The sequence below is a fragment of the Fomitopsis serialis genome (assembly GCF_022376445.1).
Source record: "Fomitopsis serialis strain Sig1Antser10 chromosome Unknown B0H18scaffold_85, whole genome shotgun sequence".
NCBI lineage: Eukaryota > Fungi > Basidiomycota > Agaricomycetes > Polyporales > Fomitopsidaceae > Fomitopsis > Fomitopsis serialis.
Genome location: NW_025955045.1, coordinates 35563 through 58243, shown reverse-complemented (window position 1 = coordinate 58243; position 22681 = coordinate 35563). Strand labels below are relative to the sequence as shown.

At 54.3% G+C, this 22681-nt stretch overlaps 4 protein-coding genes across 4 annotated transcripts; 2 read left to right on the top strand and 2 right to left on the bottom strand.

The window, feature by feature from the left end:
• Positions 1-3809: 3809 nt before the first annotated feature.
• Positions 3810-6843, top strand: B0H18DRAFT_957787 (uncharacterized protein; the record flags this gene model as incomplete). The annotated part of the gene is made up of 5 exons (XM_048042618.1): positions 3810-3839; positions 3957-4499; positions 4914-5403; positions 5742-6021; positions 6288-6843. The coding sequence occupies 5 exons, from the start codon at positions 3810-3812 to the stop codon at positions 6841-6843; spliced, it is 1899 nt and encodes a 632-aa protein (XP_047889118.1).
• Positions 6844-7800: 957 nt separating this feature from the next.
• On the bottom strand, positions 7801-10936 carry B0H18DRAFT_957786 (uncharacterized protein; the record flags this gene model as incomplete). The annotated part of the gene is made up of 10 exons (XM_048042617.1): positions 7801-7916; positions 8012-8446; positions 8497-9064; positions 9119-9215; positions 9260-9450; positions 9509-9641; positions 9692-9920; positions 9984-10185; positions 10235-10740; positions 10789-10936. 10 exons carry the CDS (start codon positions 10934-10936, stop codon positions 7801-7803), a joined length of 2625 nt encoding a protein of 874 aa, XP_047889117.1.
• Positions 10937-11182: 246 nt separating this feature from the next.
• On the top strand, positions 11183-13640 carry B0H18DRAFT_957785 (uncharacterized protein; the record flags this gene model as incomplete). Its single annotated transcript, XM_048042616.1, has 8 exons — positions 11183-11425; positions 11482-11632; positions 11684-11865; positions 12001-12056; positions 12116-12893; positions 12943-13113; positions 13143-13310; positions 13362-13640. 8 exons carry the CDS (start codon positions 11183-11185, stop codon positions 13638-13640), a joined length of 2028 nt encoding a protein of 675 aa, XP_047889116.1.
• Positions 13641-20101: 6461 nt separating this feature from the next.
• Positions 20102-22580, bottom strand: B0H18DRAFT_957784 (uncharacterized protein; the record flags this gene model as incomplete). The annotated part of the gene is made up of 7 exons (XM_048042615.1): positions 20102-20380; positions 20432-20599; positions 20629-20799; positions 20849-21626; positions 21686-21858; positions 21890-22074; positions 22127-22580. The coding sequence occupies 7 exons, from the start codon at positions 22578-22580 to the stop codon at positions 20102-20104; spliced, it is 2208 nt and encodes a 735-aa protein (XP_047889115.1).
• Between the last annotated feature and the right edge of the window lie 101 nt (positions 22581-22681).

The following is a 22681-nucleotide window of genomic DNA, read 5'->3' as shown; positions in this document are numbered from 1 at the left end:
CGGAACTACCAGACCCCGAGACCTACCCGTCCGACAAACTCGCTGACATTCTGGATATCGGTCCCGAGTGGCCCGCAGACGAAAAGGAACGACTGCTCCGTATGTTGAAGGACAACCAAGCCGCATTCGTGTTCGACGGATGCCTCGGTCACAATCCTTCAGAGGTTGAGATCAAGCTTCAACCAGACGCTAAGCCCGTGTCGCTACCTATGTACGGAGCCTCTCCAGCTAAGCGTCAAGTGATCGACAAACAGCACGACTCCTGGATGTCTTTAGATGTCATTGAACCCTCCAACAGTCCCTGGGGGGCCCCGGTGCTGATAGCTTACCGCAACGGGAAACCGCGTCTTTGTGTCGACTACCGCCGTCTGAACTCTGTCACTATCCCGGACGAGTTCCCAATCCCTCGTCAGAACGAGATCCTGCAAGCACTCACGGGCGCTCAGGTGCTTACGTCTCTGGATGCGCTGGCTGGTTTCACTCAACTAACCGTCGCAAGTGACGACCGAGAAAAGACGGCCTTCCGGACGCACCGCGGTCTGTTCCAATTCAAGCGTCTCCCCTTCGGACTCAGGAATGGACCTTCGGCCTTCCAACGAGTTATGCAGGGAGTCCTGGCCCCGTATCTATGGCTATTCGTGCTGGTTTACATCGACAACATCGTAGTCTACTCGCGGTCCCGGAACGAACACATCTCACACCTCGATAAAGTACTCAAGGCTATCATCTCGTCAGGCATTACCTTGTCTCCTCCTAAGTGTCATTTTGGGTACACCTCAATCTTGCTGCTCGGCCAGAAGGTTTCCCGCCTCGGATTTTCCACGCATCAAGAGAAGGTACGCGCCGTGATGGAACTAGCCCGTCCAAAACGCGTACCTGAGCTACAGACCTTCCTCGGGATGACCGTGTACTTCGCCGCGTACATCCCCTACTTCTCGTTCCTGGTCTCCCCCTTGTTTGAACTGCTGAAGAAAGATCACAAGTGGGAATGGACAGCTGACTGTGAGGTAGCCTGGCAAAACGCGAAGGACGCGCTCCAGTCTGCGCCAATACTTGCCCACGCGATTCCGGGACAACCGTACAGACTCTACACGGACGCATCCGACATTGCTCTAGGGGCTTGCCTTCAGCAAGTTCAATCCATCTGTGTAGGTGACCTCCGCGGCACTCGCACGTATGACCGCCTCGCCAAGGCATTCGCTGACCGAGCACCGGTACCCGTACTGGTCGCAAAGACCGCTCGCAAGTTCGACGACTGCCCTCCTCCGTCGGAGTGGAGTCCCACATTGGACGATACCGCCGTCCATGTGGAACGCGTCATCGCCTACTGGAGCAGGACTTGCAAACCCGCTGAGCGAAATTACTCTGCGATGGAACACGAAGCTCTGGCAGCTAAGGAAGGCTTAGTACGCTTCCAACCTTTCATCGAAGGAGAACTGGTTACACTTGTCACGGACCACGCGGCACTGCAATGGGCCCGCATGTACGAGAACACTAACCGACGGCTGGCAGCCTGGGGGCGGTATTCGCGGTGTTTGCACCGAACCTAGATATTGTGCACCGAGCGAGACGAGTCCATTCCAACGTCGATCCGCTGTCTCGACTTCCTCGCGACCCTCTGGAACACCAATCTCCGTGTTTTGACTCTTCAATCCCCATCATCACTGACCAGACCACGGCTGCTGCTTCGGAATCAGCGGCCGAGCGAACCCCCGCCCCTCGCATGGCGGCCAAGGCGTCGATAGCAATCTCCTGGGACGATGTGCTCGAGGGGACGCCACCGACAGGATGGCAAACCCGCTCACTTCCCGAAGACTCAGGCCTCAGCATGGGGGGCGAGCTACAGGAACAGGATGGAACGAGTGAGGGAGAGACAACGCCTCCCCATGTCGAACCACTCAAGATCGCCAATCCAATCCAGACCCGATCCCGCTACACTAAAGACGCACAGGAATCCCCAGTCACCACTCGGATCGAACCTCGTAAGAACTCGAGTGTTCAAGACTCCCACGAGACCCCAGTTCGCTATATTACCCGGACAAAGATGTGTCACCGCCCACCATGCTCATTGAAATGAGTAAGGAGTACCGAGACAAGTTCGTTCAGGGCTATGCGAAGGACCCGTTCTTCCGGGATAAGTGGAAGAAAGCGCGCGAACCGAACGTACAACACTTCGCAGGGCAATGTGTCTTCATGGACAATCACGGGCTACTCTACATGCGAACCGGATCAGATCCAGCTAGACTATGCGTGCCACGCTCAGAAGTGTTCCCCTTAATCGCGCGGCTGCACGATTCGCCCCACGAGTTGGCGCACGAAGGCTCAGCGAAGCTGGCTCTACGAATCAACTCCCAATTCTTCTGGCCTACCTTACGCAAGGACGTACTGGAATATGCAACCTCCTGCGACGTCTGTCAAAAGACGAAGTCGGATCATCGAGCAAAAGCAGGTCTCCTACGTCCCAACCCGGTTCCTAACCACCCGTTTGAATGGATTTCCTTCGACCTCATTACCGGCTTACCTTCCTCGGACGGTTACGACGCAGTTTTCGTAGTAGTCGACAGATGCACTAAGCACGGGCTGTTCATTCAGTGTAAAGGAACGCTCAACACCGTGGAATTCGCCCACCTCTTCGTGCAACACGTAGTCTTCCGCTTCGGCATCCCAGAACATATCATCTGCGACCGAGACGGCCGGTGGATCTCGGAATTCTGGAGAGCCGTCGCCGCAGAACTAGGCATACACCTCTGCCTGTCAGCATCCCATCACCCTCAACACGATGGTCAGACTGAGATAGTAAATCAGAGGCTGGAAACTATGTTACGAGCTTATGTTCAAGGCGACCGATCGGGATGGGCTAAATGGTTGCCTGCTCTAGCCCATGCTTACAACTCTTCGATTCACTCCGCCACAGGACACTCCCCGTATTTCCTACTCTATGGCTACAATCCCAAGGGCGCCCTCGACTTCTTGAACAAAGACAGCCGATACGTGGAACGTCCGCTGCTCGCCAGCGAGCGCGCGACTGACTTCATTATCGAAATGGAACTTCACCGTCAAAGAGCCCGGGATGCCTTAGCTCTAGCCCAAGAGCAAGCCGCTCGTCAGTTCAACAAAGGTCGACACATCGAGACCTTCCCCATAGGATCCCAAGTCCTTGTCAACCCGCACTCTCTTGAGCTAGTCGACGTCAAGGGTACGGGTAAAAAATTCGTCCAAAGGATGTTAGGACCCTTCACTGTGCAAGAACAGGTCAACCCATTGGTCTACCATCTCGCGATTCCTGACACGTACCCGATGAATCCGGTAATCAATATCGAACACTTACGACGCTACAGAGGATCGTCTTCTGTTCCTAGTGAAGTAAACCGCCCTACTCTTCCCGATCCACGCAACTCGGAACTCCTCGCGTCCGAAGAATTCGAAGTCGACAAGATCGTTGCGTGGAGAAGGAACAAGTCTCGAAGCAACCGACTCGAATTCCTTATCCGATGGAAAGGCTATAGTCCTGTTCACGACACCTGGGAGCCCGCTTCTCACCTACAGAACGCCTTCGAAATCCTCAGGGAATACAAAGCCGCGGAACGATTGAACCGTTGATAGCCCTTTTTCTTTGTTTTCCTCTTTCTTACTTACTTGTTTCTCCTCTCCTCGTAAATAGATCATACACCGTCAATCCAAAATTCTTCTACTGTACCGTAACTACCCTTACTCATTCTCCCTCCTAATTCCCTGAGCGCTATTCGGACGTGTCGCGACTCATCACGTGAGCGCGTCGCGGATGTTCAAGACAGCCACAAGAGCGCTTAATGCGCTTCTCCTCCCTCCTCTCTCCCCCAGTGAGCTAGCGATTTCGCCGCTTCTCGCTTCCCTCCCGTAGCCTAAGCAAACATTTGGAATTGCCGAACTTTGCTCAGCTACTACCGTACTCCTCCTCGCTTCCTTGTCCTCCCTAGCCCCATGTCGTCGTCTTCCTCTGCCCCTGTTGCGCTAGGGTTCCGCACGTCGTTGCACTATCCCCGGGACTTCGAACACCTCCCCATCCGACTCCAAGCTGGCCAAACCGCCTGGGGACTCTACAGAGCGCACCGAGACGTCCGCTCGGCTCTACCTCTGGGCGATGGGTCATTCGCCGTCTCGTCCAATGCCCCGTACATTCCTTCACCCCCCCTGGTACGAACGACAAGGAGGAGGTCTATGCAGACGGTCGTGTAGGGTGGTTCAAACCCGGATACCATGCCCAATACTGGAGCAGCGCGTTCGAACACCGCGCTTTCATCTACGAAGCTCCGGAGAACAAAGAAGGCGTTGATGCAGCCTTCGTCCTGCTCGACTTCAAACGCGGACGATGCCCAGCTTCTTTCTACGTCTCCTGCGTCCAGAATGGGACTGGTATCCCAACCCGCAACTTCTCGCTCGCGTTACGGACCCTCTACGATGCAGAACTTCGTCGTGCAGAGGAGCTCTACAATCTCGACCGCTGCCCTCCCTCTGGTTTCGTTCTACGTCCGACCCGCGTTCAGAATGCCATCTACGACTTCGGCAGTCTAACCGTCGACCTTCATTCAATGCGCAAGATAGTCGCCCTCATCCAGCGCCACCTCCTGGAGTTGAGAGCCTATGCGCTTCACGTCTACGTACGTTGAGCCTTCGCGGAAGGACATTTCTCGATCCCATGTCCGGACTTGGTAGGAGTAGGTTGCTGGGTGGAGGAAGGAAATAAGGAAGTGCGGAAGCGTCTCGCTTGGTGCGGAGTCCCTGTTTGGTACGTCACCCGTTCATCCCCTCCGCCCAGCCAATTCGTCTCGTCCATCGCTCCTCTGGACGCTCGACTCTCCTGGGAAGAATGGGACGTAGCGGAGCACGCTCCGCCGCAGCCCGTAGGAAGGCGCACTTGTCAACGCATGCGCCAGCTTCAAGCTGACCTCGAGAGCGCCGAGGAAGACTCGGACCTCGACATGGGTGACTCCCGGCGACGAGATCGAGGACCTCCCCGGCTACCTTCGCTGGTGCCCTCCGCTCCTGCCCTTCCGGTACGACGAGAAGATACCCCGGCTGCGCCCTCTCTCGTCAACATGGAGGAAGGATGGGTGAATCATCCCGCTCATGAGTCGCTCGCGAATTCGACACCTCAGGCCCGGACCCCGCACAGAGAGTCGGAACCGCCGCTCCTGCACGAGGATTCAATCAAGGCCGTGGTCTCCCCAAATCCGCGCAGAGAGTCGGAACTGCCGCTCCTGTGCGAGGATTCGCCCATGGCCGTGTCGCTCCCGCCAAGCCCGGTCGAGTCGCTCGCTCCTCTCCCGATGGCCCCTTCTCCCAGGTCGCCTTCTCCGCGCCCCCCCATCAACAAAGGGAAACAGAGGGCAAGATCTCCGTCGCCTCTACCTTACAGGAGACACGGTCCGTCGTTCCGCCGACCACCCTCCTCGGATCCACGGCCCCGTCGCCGAGCGCTATCTCGATCGCGATCACCTCGGCCCTATCGCCCTCGACCCCGGTCGCCTTTCCGCGCTCGATCCCCTCTGCGTTCTCCCTCGCCCCGAAGAGGCGGCGATTTCTATAGACCCACCCAGTCGCCAGGAGCCTCTAGACGAACGGGTCGGAGCAGAATGCACCGCGCTGAGTCTCCGGAACGAGTTCCCTTAATCCCCGGGGACGCAGCCCGGCTTGGAGGACGAATCCCTCCCGTCCTCCTCGCTCTCCTCCTTGCAAGCCTGCCGCTCGGAACAGCCCAACAGCTCCAGGCCGACCCTTAGCGGAAAGGATACAACCGGGCCCCTCGCCCATTCCGACTCGTTCATTGGAGGAGCGTCTGAGAGTCGAAAAGAAGGACGGTCCCGACCCCGGCTTCGTCGAGGACATAGGCGAACCTGGGCCATCTCTCCTCTCGCACCTAAGCGACTCCCACTCCCTTTTCACCCGCTTGGGAACAACGCTCGAGGAGCGGATCTCTGACGCCCCGTCCCCGGAAGCGACAACCGCTCCCCCGATGTCGAGAACGAGATCGAGGACGAGGAGGTCATGGACTTGGGAATGGACGACCAGCTCGCAAACCCCAGCCGAATCGTCACCCTCCCTTCTGGAGCCCCGCTGAGGACGAAGCTCGCTCTTCACTCTCCGCTCGAAGTGGTCGAACACATTCGCCGACCCTTTGAGTGTGACGAGTTCACGCCCGCTCCTCGCTGACCTTGGGAAAACGAACTCGGACCGGAGCCGCACTTCCCTCCGGACGGCCTACTCCTTCTGCCCTCGCCCCAGCTGCTACTTGGACGGCCCGACGATAGGTACGGGGCCCTTCTAATGTGGCTTAAGTCGAGGGACACCCAAGTGGAGGCGTTAAACCGCCCGCCCGGAGAATGGGAGCCGCTCAAGTTCAAGGTCTGGAAGGGTCGTCTTCGCCCGGATGCCGCATTGAGCCGTACACTCAAGACCTGCCCCTTGCGTCCGCTCCCCGACTCCAAGCTCCCGTACCACCGCAACCCTCAACCGGACGAGGAGGACAAGGAGGTATGGGAGCTCCGCACCTTCCACTTCCGGTCGAACGTCGAGCGCGTTGTAGCGGCCAAGCACCCTGCCATGAAAGCAACGATGTCGGCGACCGCTCGTGGCGCGTTGTGGGCCGGGATCCGCGACCGAATTCGTCGAGTCTGGGGGGCGGGACTGTCCGTCTACCCCTCCTACTACGAACCTCGTTACCTCGACAGCGAAGACGACGTAGTACGACTTGCGCATTGGTGCGCTCTGGGACGGATTCTCTTGGAGCTGGACGTACGGGACAACATCGCTAAGGATCTGAGGCTCGTGGTGGGGGCCCTGTTACGGACGCGGTGGACAGAGTGAAGTCCGCCTATTTACACATCTATTCTTCATTGTACAATAACCGCGACCCTCATCTATTCCTCCCTCGTCCCGTATAGTAGCATTACCTTTTGTGTCACGTGTACAACTAGGCGCGCGCCTCTGCCAAAGACGCGCGCTATACGAAATAGACGCCAGACATCTTGCATCCTACTACCTCGTCCGAGTGCGATTCAGCCGCGCCGTACGACTTAGGATCAGTCTCTCCAAACGTCGGGCTTCTCGCCCTTCGTCCTCGACACGAGCTCCTCGCTGCGCTGTCTCTCGGAATCGTCTCCTCGTCGACTCCGTGGCCGAGCTCCTCGCCGACGGCCAGCGTGTTCCTCGCGCGATGACTTAGACGCGGGCTCCTCGCCCTGCCTACGCCTACAGCGGGCTCCTCGCCCTGCTACGACCTTCACGACCCTCACGACTTCAAGCCCGTGGCAGCCCTCTGACCACCACGCTCGAGTTCACGGCCTAGCCCGGTCCCTTTCAGCGAGAGCGCAAACAGCTAACTCTCACAGAGGTGAACGGGGTGCGTGGGTGCTTCCCCTTGATACAATCTTCGCATTTGCCGAGCGGCATGCCTCCGACGATCTCCATGCCCGACACTGCGCCGGACTTGGCCATCTCCATCACAGTGCGCTCGCTCGCGTGTCCGAAGCGGCGATGCCAGGTGTGGACATCGGCTGCTTTTGCGTTGGTCAAGGACGCTAGCGCGCTCGGCTCCTTAGTGCTTTCGGAAGGGATCGACTCATCAGCAAACTGGGCAAGTCCTGACGGTCTGGCCATCTGAGATGCACTGCTCAGAGCACCAGAGCACCTCAGATCTCACACATTATCAGACAAGTTCAGACGAGCTCAGACGAGTTCAGACAGCTCAGGTTCAGACAGCTCGGGTTCAGACAGCTCGGGTTCAGACAGTTCGATACGAGGCAATGTGAATAATACTTTATACTAGAATATAGATTCATGTGAATGATAGTCGCTGTAATTATTGACATAGAATGATTCAAAAGCATCAAGGGTATACGAAAAATGGAAGTCAATTGGCATAGAAACATCCCCATATACTGGCATAATATGGACAGCACGAACACACTGTCTAGATGTACAATAGATGATACCTGCTGTCCATTGTCTAGCTCGGGCTGAACAACGTACATACCCGTCATGTCGTCCAGATCGTCCGAGACCTCGAACCAATCGATCAGTGCGCACGGGTAGCGTTCACCACTGTATGGGATTGTCATCAGCCCCATGACACGGCCGACAGCCATGCCTTTCATGCTGGGCTCGTCCGCGTCGATGCTGATGAGAACGGTGTCGTAACGAGGGTGGCCGCGCCAAGAATGATTGCATCGAATCAGCTCCCGGTGCATGCCACGATCACCGGAGAGCTCGCTCGGGGCGAAGAACATTGCATGTGCTGTCCGATACACGGCGATCTTCCCGAGGAATCTTGGACACTCCGACAGGTCCACCGTGCTCGAGTCGACTTCGTCCGTAGCATGCAGTTGATCAAATAGGAATCGGCGAACCAAAACCATAAGATCGGGTCGCTGATATTCCGCGGCGAGGTCCTCCACAGAACGCATATAGACTAGACTCGTGTTTTGAGAAAGAGCTTCTGATCGAATAATTGATACTCACCTTGTCGTGCCGGAAGCTCGACGACACCCTCCACATAGCCATTGACATCCATCACCTCATCCTCAGGCTCGTTGTCGTCCGAAAGGAACACGTCTTCCGTTACGAATGGCCCCAAGTTCATTGCATCTGCGAGGACATCACCGTCAAGCATGTGGCGGTTGGCGAAGATCGACCGTGCGGCACTGAGCTTGTCGAGCCGTTGGTTGGTGCGAAGCATCTCGGGCAACGGGTTATTCCTACTTGACCGTTGCCACGGCTGCTTGACTGCGCGGATGTGTTTGGACTCGGTGATTGACGAGCAAATGCCATTCGGAGAACCAAAGAGTCGGATGTTAGCGATGTAGTGGACGAGAGCATGCTGTCGCGGGAGTGAGAAACCCTCGGGGCGTACACCTACGGTCTCGAAGACGACACGATGTCTGTGGAAGCGGTCTAATGCCTCTTGCATCTCCGCGAGTGAACTGTCGTCGTGAGTAGATCGTCTTGCTAAGTAACAGAAGTCGAGGTAAGCCGCAAAGCAGCGAACCATGTCGTCCGGCACGTGCCCCCGTATCGCTGGAAGGTAGACCTGCCACGACGAAACAGAGGTCAGTCTCAATCTTCAATATATTACTTTACTTACTTTCATTAGCGCCTTCGAGTCGTTCCCAGTCCACTGCTTGAAGTTCCGGCCCTCGGGAAACCGACGAAGCCCCGGAAATTGAGGCGCGGCTGCGATCCTACAGGTAAGCAAGTGGCCATCAGTGATTCGATCAATCCACACTGAGAACAGTCTCGCCTGCGATCAATGTCGTCCATTCTTCGACGAGCCTCGGCCTTGGGATGCACAAGGTACAGGTACTGCTCCACCCAGTCGACGAGGTGGTCCTTGAATGTCCCCTTGATGAGCTGATGGAGCAGATCGGGGGTAATGAGCTCATAGATGTCGGCGCGGGGGAAGTAGGTCGTGAACGGCTGCGAACGAATGCTAGCTGTTATGAAGATAGCGTAGTGTGGGTTGATTCATACTTACAATGATGTTTGCATCGACTCCCCATGCGACCCAGGCTTCGTCAGCATCGAATGTTCTGATAAGCTCCACGGTGTGCTCGAGACAGCGCGGCTCTCCTCCGGCTTTATGTAGATCTTCGGGTGGAAGGAGACATCTGCGAGGGAGTAGTGAGCAATCATACAGCACAGGTGACCGTGTACTTACTTCGGGCACCACCCTGTCACTATGCCTGCGAGGAGAACTTGCTCGGGATAGTCCGCAATAAACGGCCCGAGCTCGTATATTGTTCGCCGGAAGTGTCCGTCGGGGCAGCGTACAACGTCGTGGGTCTCCATGTAAGGTCGCAGCGGCGACATGATGTGTGCGATTGAGGCGTGGTACAATTGTTTGCGGAACGTTCGAAACTCATCAGTCTCGGCCTTGCCTCGTGCCGCTGTGGGGTCATGAATCTCATTAACAAAAGAAGCCAGCGTCGACTCGGAGGTAAACAACGTACCCTTCGGTATCGCTAGGAACGCAATCGGGATGATCGCGTCCTTGTGAGCGCGCCTGACCGCATTATGTACATTACCGATTGACATGTATAGCGGGTGGAACTCTGAGTTGCCAGTGCCGACAGATACAGTGGTCTTGTCAGCGCCGAGGATGACAGGTGTCAGCATTGACCCATGAGTTTCCGGATCCTGCGCGATCTTGGTCTGTGAACAGCATGAGTCAGAGCGAGGTTAATGCATGAGATACACGCACAGCCTGTCTATACGCCCACTGCCCTGACATCGTGTTCGAGAACGATACTTTACCGGGTGTGATGTACTCCTGATACGGAGTCGTATCGAATTGCCCAGTGAAGTCTTCGTTTCCGATCATGTTGTGAGCGACCTGTCGGGAGTTGCGACAGTGGACGACGTATTCGGTGCGCTTCCAGGACGGCGACTCCTCGTCGACAGGTCCAGAGTATTGAACAGTGAATGTCGTCCATGGCGCGTCGCCGTACGGAATGGCATCGATCGTCTCGTAGAGCTCTGCAGCATCCTCGAACGGCGGGTCGCTGCCACCTTGCGTGACATTGTATGCGGCTAGACTCCTCAGTAGGTCGTTGATGTTACCTTGCGATGCTTGTATCTTTTTGAAGATGAGTTCGGCGAACTGGAACGCCGGCCGATTCTCAAACGGCGCATATGAGTTGATAGGCTCTGGTTCCGGAGGGGGTGCACCAGGAGGAAGGAAGTGACCTTCCGAGTTGCAAGGTCGGCCTACGTGAGTGAGCTACAGCACAGCGAAAATGAGACAAAAAGACATACCGTTGATATGAGGATGATACCGGAAGGTCAACCTCGGTAGGCCAGCCTTGGGGTGCTTGTGTTGACGGGAGTTGTGTACAGCAAAGTTGCGGCGAGAAGGGAAAGATCTGGCACATATTGTGCACCAGTAGCTGTGGGGTCGAGGCATACTATGTGGATGATACAGTAGAATTGAACGTTAGGGAGTCGCATACACACTGGCAGGCGCGCGCAACAGAGACAAATATCATACAAACATTTTGTGTACGTTTTCTTTGCCAACGCATCCCTTCGTGGTACCGTGACACGTCCACCCTCCCCACTTCGGAAACTCCCACCATACATCACTTCCCATCTGTCCTCTCAGCTCGTACGTAGTCTTCTTTTCTCAGGCCGCAGCTCGCGCAGCGGGGCAATGGCAGCTTCCCGGGTGGCCAACACGCGGAACTTGAGGACAAGGACCGTGAATCTTGAGGACACCGATGACAGCGTGGCACCCGTAGCAGCTCCTGTGGCCAGTCCATCAGCAGAAGAAGCAGGGAACAATTCGACAGAGGAAACGGACGTTACCGTGAGCCGCCACGCCGGTATGCACTCGACCACGAACAATCCGCATCCTGCCCTGTCGGCAGGACTCAGCAAGCGAACGGGCGCCGAGGTACGGGAGGAGGTGCAGAAGAAGAGAGATGAAAGGGAGTTGGATTTGCAGCGCAGGAAGCTGAACTTGAGCAGCGAGAGCTCGAGGTAGAGCGGAAGTCACAATCCTTTGCCAGTGTTGAGCGAAAACTGAAGTCGCGTCGAGACGAGGACACCATGGAGCGCATCTTCGACGACGAAGATGCTGATATGGAAGATCTAGCACAAGGTGAGTGACGTATCTGCAATTCTAGATGTAATGAACTCACTGTCTTGGTAGGCGAAGGCGCGGTGGACGCTGGCTCCAAGTCCGATGTCGAGAACGATGAAGATTACCAGCCGCAGAGTGATCCTGGCGATGCATCTGACGCATCTCGGCCTATGCAGTCGGAGATTGGAAGACTCTGTGGTGACGATGAAGCTGTTGCTGGTACCAAGAGGAAGGCTGGTAAATCGACCAAGGTGAGCAGCTATATCACCGGTCTGTAGTACTGCACGCACCTGAGTATTCACAATACCTCCTTACCCGGCCCAGAAGCGCACTGCGAAGAAGAAGAAAACACACAGGAGCGTAGGAAGGAGATTTGGGCGAAGTAGAGAGGCAAAGGCGATACAGGCAGGGGAGACAAGGACGAGGAGGAGGAGGCCGCACGGTGCGCTCGTGCTCGTGTGATAAGATCGGGAGATGATCTAACACGCGTTATCACCGCAGACCGAAGGCAAGGCCCAAATCGACGACCAACAAATCGACGACCAAGCCCTCCTCCTCATCGAAATCTGCATCCAAGCCTGTATCCAAGTCCGCGCCTAAGTCCACGACAACCACAAACCGAGCCACGACCTCCAAGAAGACCTCCGACCTTCCATCTCTATCGCTTGATCTTCCGAATACCATGGGCTTGAAGGCGGACTGGAAGAACGCTGTCGCCTCACGTCGCTCACAGACTCCCAAGTCGCAGGCCAGCTCTTCTGCGACATCGGCATCCCCTGCGACATCGTCTAGTCAGCGAGGTACACCGACCCCTAGGCTCTCCGCTGCAGCTCACCGTGCAGGCAACGCCAAACGCACCCGGTGTCAAGACTCCATCGAGCTCATCGGAGGATTCACCGACAGCGACATCACTGTCGGCATGGGATCAGCGAAGGGCGGCTACGGACAGCTCGTGCAGGTCACTCAGAAGGCGAAGGGAGGTGATGATGAGCAGTTGGAGGGGAGTATGAAGAAGAAGCGGCGCGCAAAGAGTGTTGTGCCGAACGAGAAGTCGCTCTCGGTTCAAGCCTTACCGGCCTTCATCCAACCACACTGGAAGAGTACGTTTGTTCCTACAATGCTCCAACTGATCGGCGAAAGCGAGAATCCCTGGGTGTTCGCAAGCGGCAAGAATACTGCTGAAGAAAACCTCCTCATCGATGTCGTGCAGCGTCTGGTAGACGGATTTTGGCCGGAGGAAGGGTATGTTGTTGATGGGATGGACAAGATCTATCGTATTGTGAGTCCATCGCATCAGTATATGTTCTATGTTCTAACCAATTGTACAGGCACGCCAAGCCGTGAATGACTGGCGCGCTCGCTTTGTCTCTCGGATCAAGACATTTGTGAAGAACGAGTTCGTCAACACATATGGCTCAGCTGCGAAGATCGCAGCCTATGTGAACGGTGCATCCGGGCGAAGCCAAGGGCTTGCATTCTGGGCTGTTTACGATTCCGAGGTGAGTCTTCCTTCAATTCACATTCACAGTGGCTTTACCTGGGTGCATTACCACAGCTCGAGCGTCCTCTCGGGGCTCTCCAGTCCGCCTACGTTCTCAAGTCATTCGCGACGCATCTGGCTGCCATACAAGGAAGCCGCATCAAAGAGACCGATACGAAGCCGGCACGCGGCGCACTCGCACTCGCAGCCACTGCGGTGAGTGCTCTTGTGTCGTGTGATTCGTTTGTGTATTGACAATCACTGCAGGTGCAGTTTGTGTTTGCGGCCTGGACGACTGGGCGATACAACACCAATCTCGTCTTCAGTGGCGAGCGCTATCGCAGCGTCACAACCTATTGGCACGACAAGTCCGTCGCGAAGATCATCGAGCGTCGCCGATTCGATAAGTATGTAGATATGGCAATTCCGTACATCGAGGCTACATGGGCGCCGCGTGTTGTGGACGACGAGGACGACATTACCGTTTGTGATCCGAGTAGTCCAGTGCAGTCTGATGGCGAGGATGACACGTTCGGTAGAGGTTGACATAGTATTACATCGCTTATGTTTTGTACGACTTAACCCAGCTTTCAACAGCTGGTGTTACGATAATTGCTATTTTCGGTACTCATCTACTGGTAGCTGACGAAATGCATTCTGGTCTTCTGAATGATCTGGTCTTCTGAACGAGATCGTGTCTGTGACTCTGTGGCGATTTATGCACTGAGTATTCCTGAGGAGCTGACGAGCTCTGAGCTGCCCTGAGCCATCTGAAGATGTCTCTCTGAGGGATGTTTTTGTAAAAAAATCGAGGTCTTGACACCTGAAGTTCTGAGCCTTTCTGACGTCTTCTGAGCCTTTCTGAAGGTCTCTGACGTCCCTGACGAGGCCGTCAGAGACTTTTCACAAGAGCCTGATGGCCTTCCCATTGACGCGGGTCAAGACGACTTCATAGAGGTTGTTCGGCATCATCTTCCCGATGAGGATGGGATTCACTCCGCCTTGGCGAGCTATGCGCATCTCTCCGTTCTTGATCTGGATATCGCATCCACTTCCGTCAATCCGCGATAAAGATATCAGGTTCGCTGCGAGCTCCGGTACGTGGAGCGCATTTCGGAACGTCACAATCGACTGTTGTCCTTCAATGATCATCTCCGCGTGGACGCACCCGACTCCTACAATTGTGAAGTCGGCTCCACGTTTTGCACTGTTCCCGGAGTGAGGAGTTAAGGGAAGATACTCAGAGAAGTGAACTCGGTCGGTGAAATAATGGTGACTGGCCCCAGAGTCGAGGTACACTCGTATGGTGCCTGCAGGTGTATCGAGCTCTGCGTGCGTGACTGTAGCGGTAGCCATGAACACGTTGTAGTTCGGAGTCGATGTGATGGTTGACGCTGTCACGGTGACGTTAGCGGTCGGAACACTCGAGGTGGGGTGGGCTAGATCTGCTGGTGATCCTTTCTTTGGGCGTGGCTGCAACTTCCAGTGAGCCGGCTGCTGACCCGCCATGCCGCCTCCCTCGCAGAAGCAGCGCTCCTTCAAGTGGCCTTTCCACAAACACCAGTCGCAGATGAGCTGCGCTTTCGACGCGGTCATAAACACCGACGTAAGTTGCTCGCCCGGTGCCGCGGTCTGTGTGACTCCAAGAGGGTTCTGTGGCTGCCCGGTTTGTAGCATCTTGTTGTCATGCACGGCGAGGATCGTCAGGATGACGTCCTCGGGGTCAGACTTCGTAAGGAGACCGGCAGTGATATGGTTGTAAACGTTGCCCATGGATTGGCATATAATGATGGCGAATTGGTGGTCGGTGAGGGGCGATCCCATCTCGCGACACGCCTTGCGGCAATGGCGTAATTCTTCGAAATGGGCGTGGATATCCGCACCCGGGACGTACTTGCATTTCTTCAAGTATTCCTCCGCATTCAGCACCGCCAGTTCGCTCCGCCTCTCCTTCACCGCCAACAGCGCCTTCCAGAACTCGGCCGCCGTTAGGCCGAGTGGTTCGACCCCGCAACTCTCGATGTCCATGTTGAGAGTACACGTAGCCTTCGCGTGAAGGTCGTCCTTCGTCCATTTCGTAAGTGCTGTGGTTTCGGCGGGTGTGGGGGTGGCGCTGGCAGGCTGAGGAGCAGACATTTTTCTGAGAAGATGGCCAAGTTTACCCTGAAGCTCGACGATGGTGAGGACTTTACTTTTCCATTGGACCCAGTTTGTGCGACTCAGATGGAAGTTCTCGGGGAGTATGATGACCTTCTCCTTGTCGTCCAACATGGTGAGTGTATGTGTTGTTTCGATGACTATATGCGCGTGAAAACGATTGTTGTATCGTGGGAATGTCGAAGACGGGTGGTTGTACCCTTAAAGTGTCATCAGGGTGAACAAGGAAGCGGCTAAAAAAACGACACGGGGCTCATAACCTGTTAAGGTTACAGAGTCTCAGTCGCGTCCTCGTGGTACTCGACTGGATTGCTACACTACCTGTTAAGGTTACAGAGTCTAGGAATACAGTATCAGTGCCCAGCATCCGAGAATAAAACTACAAACAAGCTTACCTCAGTCGCGTCCTCGTGGTACTCGACTGAGGTAGCTCTACTCTACGTGCGTCCGTTGAGTCCGTTCGTTCGTCACGTGTCTGTGTCATCACAAGCGCCCGTGTCTCGGTCCCACCTCAACAGGAGAGATCATTATCCATTAGGAGGAATCACCCCAGTATTTATACATGTCTGGGACTGATCACATGCTACATCAGTAAGCAGATCAGTAATCACTAAGTCCGAGTTTTAGGGAAATGAGTAAGCCTTAACTCCAGAGATAGGGATATGCATAAGTGTCCATGTGATCAAGGAATGTACTGGAAGGTCATGGAACATGCCGGAAGGGAGTGGAATGATCCAGAATAAGTCTGGAACAGTGTAGATCGGTCTGGAGCGAGTCACAAGATGAGTCCAGACAGAGTCCGTCAAAAGAATGTATGTAATACTACATTGCAGAACACAAGTCCATATATGTACGTAACTGATAAGATAAGATAGCACTGGAAAGTTGGAAGTTCAACACTCCCACTTGTTCAAGATGTCAAGTATCTCATCATGCCAACCGAAGACCTGAATTTCTCAATTCCACTGAATGGAACATTCTTGGTCAAGGCATCAGCAAGTTGTTGAGGTCACACCGCGATCTCGATCTCCGCCACCGTGCACGTGACATACCGCCGGGGGTGGTTCGTCCGTTTCCGTCTCTCTCCCTCTTTCCTCAGTTGAAGTCACACCATGACTGAGGTAAGCCCTAGCACACACACTATACGATACATTCTGTAGCTGACTACCTAGCAGTGTCTGACTGTTTGTCTAGGTAGATCAATATCAGTCGAAGTCACACCACGACTGAGCGTCTGACCGTTTGTCTAGTCTCTACAGGTTATGAGCCCCGGGCGGTGTTTCTGAACCCGCCCGCTTACCTGAGACCTCACTTCGGCTTTTCAGACCCAGGAACGACTTTGAAGGACCCACAAACGTGTGCTGACCCCGCATATAGTCACCTTATCGACCAATGACCATCACCCCGACCTCGAGTCCCAAGGTTTCGGTACCCAAAATGCCAAAAACGCGCACAGATCTGCTATCTCCGGCCCCCAAAATAGATCTCAAGGCTGCCGCCAAGGAAAAGGTCGAGCTCATCCACCTACCATTGTCGCTTTTCAACGGCGGTTTCATACTCGACCGCAAGAAAGATAAGTGGTTCGAATGGAAGACATACGTCAAAAACTCACTCAAGATGTGCTTCGCGTGGGCCTACCTGTCTGGCGAGGAGACCGCTCCCTCCGTCGAGGACGACCCGGCTCGGTCACGAAGTTCAGACGGAACGAGCAGGTCATCATCGCTTTCCTCAGCTCGAAGGCAGCGAAGGAGGAACAACGCTTCATCGCCGGGTTCACCGACGCTCGCGCCCTATGGATTTCCCTGTGCGCTCGTCACGAGAAGCAGCCCGGCACATATGCCCAGGTTCGTCTTCTTCAGGATTTCTTCGCCTGCCGTTACAGCGCCGAGGAACACTTCTCGGAGACGACCACGTGGCTCCAAGAGTTGGCCAAACGCATCTTCCACATCGGCATTCCCAACTTAGAGGTCTTCATGACCATCGGGATGCTGAACTCGATGAACGGATACCTCCAGCATCTTCAGTCGCAGGTCGGCACGTTGCTCACGACATCCGCTACCTCGGGTGTTCCGTACACCTCCGTCGACATCGCCGCGCACCTCGATCTTGAACAGCGAATCATGTCTGACAACAAGGCATCTTCGTCCGCAACCGCTCTCGCCGCTTTCGCGAAACCAGGCAAGTCGATGTCGTCGCAGAAGTTGTGCACCAACGCCAAATGCCCGCGCCCGAGTGGGCACACTGCCCCCGAGTGCTGGGCCCCTGGTGGCGGCATGGAGGGTCGTCGTGAGGAAGTACTCGCGAACAAAAAGAAAGGCAAGAGTTCTGGCAAACCTGCCGTGTCCTCCTCTACCGACCACGACAAGCAGGGCCGCGCATACATCGTGGACGGGAAGACCGGCCATGCATATCTCTTGAGCACAGCCCCGCCTTCGGCCACTGAGTCCAGTTCTTCGAATGATGCTACCTCCGAGACCAACTTCGCCGGCCTTGCTACTGACGCGTCCCCAGACTGGCTCGCCACTGTGGCTGTCCCGGCGGATCTCTTCGAGTATGAGACCTTGGTGTCCGTTGAGGACGAAGAATTGGTCTCGCTCAACTGGTCTAACCACTGCCGTGCTCCTGACGACCCCGCCGCTTTTTCAGTGGCGCCTGTGCCCACTGCGACTCGTCGTATCTCGACCGAGGGGACTGAGCCCTTCGTGTTCGACTCTGGCGCTTCTACGCATCTGTCTCCTTGCAAGGCCGACTTCCACGAGCTTCGCCCCATCTCGCCTCGCGGCATCCGGGGGGTCAGTGGCTCGGTCATATACGCCTGTGGTCTGGGCAAGGTGCGCCTGCACATCGGTCGTGGTGCTTCGATCGTCCTCGAGAACGTCTTGTATGTACCCCAGGCCACTGTTCGCCTCGTGAGTATCTCGGCTCTCTGCGCCTCGACCTCTCGTTACTCCGTGCTCTTCATGGACACTGGGGTCCGCATCCTCAAGCCGGGTGGGGCTGTTCTCGCTAGGCATCAGGCTCTTGTGAAAGTCTCTGACGGCCTCGTCAGGGACGTCAGAGACCTTCAGAAAGGCTCAGAAGACGTCAGAAAGGCTCAGAAGACGTCAGAAAGGCTCAGAACTTCAGGTGTCAAGACCTCAATTTTTTTACAAAAACATCCCTCAGAGAGACATCTTCAGATGGCTCAGGGCAGCTCAGAGCTCGTCAGCTCCTCAGGAATACTCAGTGCATAAATCGCCACAGAGTCACAGACACGATCTCGTTCAGAAGACCAGATCATTCAGAAGACCAGAATGCATTTCGTCATCTTTGTCAGTTAAAGTGGATTAACAAGGGTACTTAGAAGTACCTTAGGTCAGATTAACTTGGTACACTAATGTACTTCCTAATCTGTGATCCAGTATTGATCCAGGATTAGCAAATTGGATTTAGAGGATTAGAGTTTGGATCAGTGTCATTAATCCTGGGCTAATCTGGGTGGATTAATACCAGCTAATCTGATTAGGCTACTGGATTAACTGATGATTTAAAGTGGATTAAGAAAATAAATGGCACCAGCCAGGATTGAACCCCTGACCTCATGAAATATTACATAATCACCTATTTGAGTCAGACTCTCTGCACTCTAACCACTTCACCATATGGTTGTTATAAACCTAGAAACACAATGCTATATGATACATTCTCTGAATACTGGACTTAGACATATTCTGGCCCTCTGTTACTGTGCTCTGCACATACCTGGTTAATCTGCAGATTAGTACTGGATTAACACAAGCTGATCTTTCTGGATTAGTGGTGCTAATCCTCAGTCCCATCTGGTCTTAGATCAGCTGTGTTGCTGCATGGATTAACAAAGTTAATCCAAAGTTAATCCAGTGGATCAGAGCATACTGATCCAAATCTCAGTGATGGATTAGTGTACTCTAAATCTGATCTCAAAACTGGCTTAAGTGTAGATAAATCCTGGTCTCAGAATTGGATTAACTGTGAGTGTAATCTTGGATTAGAGATTTGGATTAGTACAGTTAATCCAGTTTTAAATCCAATTCTGAGATCAGGATTAGAATGTATTGATCCATGATCTATCTACACTTAAGCCAGTTTTGAGATCAGATTTAGAGTACACTAATCCATCACTGAGATTTGGATCAGTATGCTCTGATCCACTGGATTAACTTTGGATTAACTTTGTTAATCCATGCAGCAACACAGCTGATCTAAGACCAGATGGGACTGAGGATTAGCACCACTAATCCAGAAAGATCAGCTTGTGTTAATCCAGTACTAATCTGCAGATTAACCAGGTATGTGCAGAGCACAGTAACAGAGGGCCAGAATATGTCTAAGTCCAGTATTCAGAGAATGTATCATATAGCATTGTGTTTCTAGGTTTATAACAACCATATGGTGAAGTGGTTAGAGTGCAGAGAGTCTGACTCAAATAGGTGATTATGTAATATTTCATGAGGTCAGGGGTTCAATCCTGGCTGGTGCCATTTATTTTCTTAATCCACTTTAAATCATCAGTTAATCCAGTAGCCTAATCAGATTAGCTGGTATTAATCCACCCAGATTAGCCCAGGATTAATGACACTGATCCAAACTCTAATCCTCTAAATCCAATTTGCTAATCCTGGATCAATACTGGATCACAGATTAGGAAGTACATTAGTGTACCAAGTTAATCTGACCTAAGGTACTTCTAAGTACCCTTGTTAATCCACTTTAACTGACATCACTGATTTCGTCAGCTACCAGTAGATGAGTACCGAAAATAGCAATTATCGTAACACCAGCTGTTGAAAGCTGGGTTAAGTCGTACAAAACATAAGCGATGTAATACTATGTCAACCTCTACCGAACGTGTCATCCTCGCCATCAGACTGCACTGGACTACTCGGATCACAAACGGTAATGTCGTCCTCGTCGTCCACAACACGCGGCGCCCCTGTAGCCTCGATGTACGGAATTGCCATATCTACATACTTATCGAATCGGCGACGCTCGATGATCTTCGCGACGGACTTGTCGTGCCAATAGGTTGTGACGCTGCGATAGCGCTCGCCACTGAAGACGAGATTGGTGTTGTATCGCCCAGTCGTCCAGGCCGCAAACACAAACTGCACCTGCAGTGATTGTCAATACACAAACGAATCACACGACACAAGAGCACTCACCGCAGTGGCTGCGAGTGCGAGTGCGCCGCGTGCCGGCTTCGTATCGGTCTCTTTGATGCGGCTTCCTTGTATGGCAGCCAGATGTGTCGCGAATGACTTGAGAACGTAGGCGGACTGGAGAGCCCCGAGAGGACGCTCGAGCTGTGGTAATGCACCCAGGTAAAGCCACTGTGAATGTGAATTGAAGGAAGACTCACCTCGGAATCGTAAACAGCCCAGAATGCAAGCCCTTGGCTTCGCCCGGATGCACCGTTCACATAGGCTGCGATCTTCGCAGCTGAGCCATATGTGTTGACGAACTCGTTCTTCACAAATGTCTTGATCCGAGAGACAAAGCGAGCGCGCCAGTCATTCACGGCTTGGCGTGCCTGTACAATTGGTTAGAACATAGAACATATACTGATGCGATGGACTCACAATACGATAGATCTTGTCCATCCCATCAACAACATACCCTTCCTCCGGCCAAAATCCGTCTACCAGACGCTGCACGACATCGATGAGGAGGTTTTCTTCAGCAGTATTCTTGCCGCTTGCGAACACCCAGGGATTCTCGCTTTCGCCGATCAGTTGGAGCATTGTAGGAACAAACGTACTCTTCCAGTGTGGTTGGATGAAGGCCGGTAAGGCTTGAACCGAGAGCGACTTCTCGTTCGGCACAACACTCTTTGCGCGCCGCTTCTTCTTCATACTCCCCTCCAACTGCTCATCATCACCTCCCTTCGCCTTCTGAGTGACCTGCACGAGCTGTCCGTAGCCGCCCTTCGCTGATCCCATGCCGACAGTGATGTCGCTGTCGGTGAATCCTCCGATGAGCTCGATGGAGTCTTGACACCGGGTGCGTTTGGCGTTGCCTGCACGGTGAGCTGCAGCGGAGAGCCTAGGGGTCGGTGTACCTCGCTGACTAGACGATGTCGCAGGGGATGCCGATGTCGCAGAAGAGCTGGCCTGCGACTTGGGAGTCTGTGAGCGACGTGAGGCGACAGCGTTCTTCCAGTCCGCCTTCAAGCCCATGGTATTCGGAAGATCAAGCGATAGAGATGGAAGGTCGGAGGTCTTCTTGGAGGTCGTGGCTCGGTTTGTGGTTGTCGTGGACTTAGGCGCGGACTTGGATACAGGCTTGGATGCAGATTTCGATGAGGAGGAGGGCTTGGTCGTCGATTTGTTGGTCGTCGATTTGGGCCTTGCCTTCGGTCTGCGGTGATAACGCGTGTTAGATCATCTCCCGATCTTATCACACGAGCACGAGCGCACCGTGCGGCCTCCTCCTCCTCCTCGTCCTTGTCCTCCCCTGCCTGTATCGCCTTTGCTCTCTCTACTTCGCCCAAGATCTCCTTCCTACGCTCCTGTGTGGTTTTCTTCTTCTTCGCAGTGCGCTTCTGGGCCGGGTAAGGGAGGTAGTTGTGAATACTCAGGTGCGTGCAGTACTACAAGACCCGGTGATATAGCACTGCTCACCTTGGTCGATTTACCAGCCTTCCTCTTGGTACCAGCAACAGCTTCATCGTCACCACCAGAGTCTTCCAAATCTTCCGACTGCATAGGCCGAGATGCGTCAGATGCATCGCCAGGATCACTCTGCGGCTGGTAATCTTCATCGTTCTCGACATCGGACTTGGAGCCAGCGTCCACCGCGCCTTCGCCTACCAAGACAGTGAGTTCATTACAATCTAGAATTGCAGATACGTCACTCACCTTGTGCTAGATCTTCCATATCAGCATCTTCGTCGTCGAAGATGCGCTCCATGGTGTCCTCGTCTCGACGCGACTTCAGTTTTCGCTCAACACTGGCAAAGGATTGTGACTTCCGCTCTACCTCGAGCTCTCGCTGCTCAAGTTCAGCTTCCCTGCGCTGCAAATCCAACTCCCTTTCATCTCTCTTCTTCTGCACCTCCTCCCGTACCTCGGCGCCCGTTCGCTTGCTGAGTCCTGCCGACAGGGCAGGATGCGGATTGTTCGTGCGTCGAGTTGCATACCGGCGTGGCGGCTCAACGGTAACGTCCGTTTCCTCTGTCGAATTGTTCCCTGCTTCTTCTGCTGATGGACTGGCCACAGGAGCTGCTACGGGTGCCACGCTGTCATCGGTGTCCTCAAGATTCACGGTCCTTGTCCTCAAGTTCCGCGTGTTGGCCACCCGGGAAGCTGCCATTGCCCCGCTGCGCGAGCTGCGGCCTGAGAAAAGAAGACTACGTACGAGCTGAGAGGACAGATGGGAAGTGATGTATGGTGGGAGTTTCCGAAGTGGGGAGG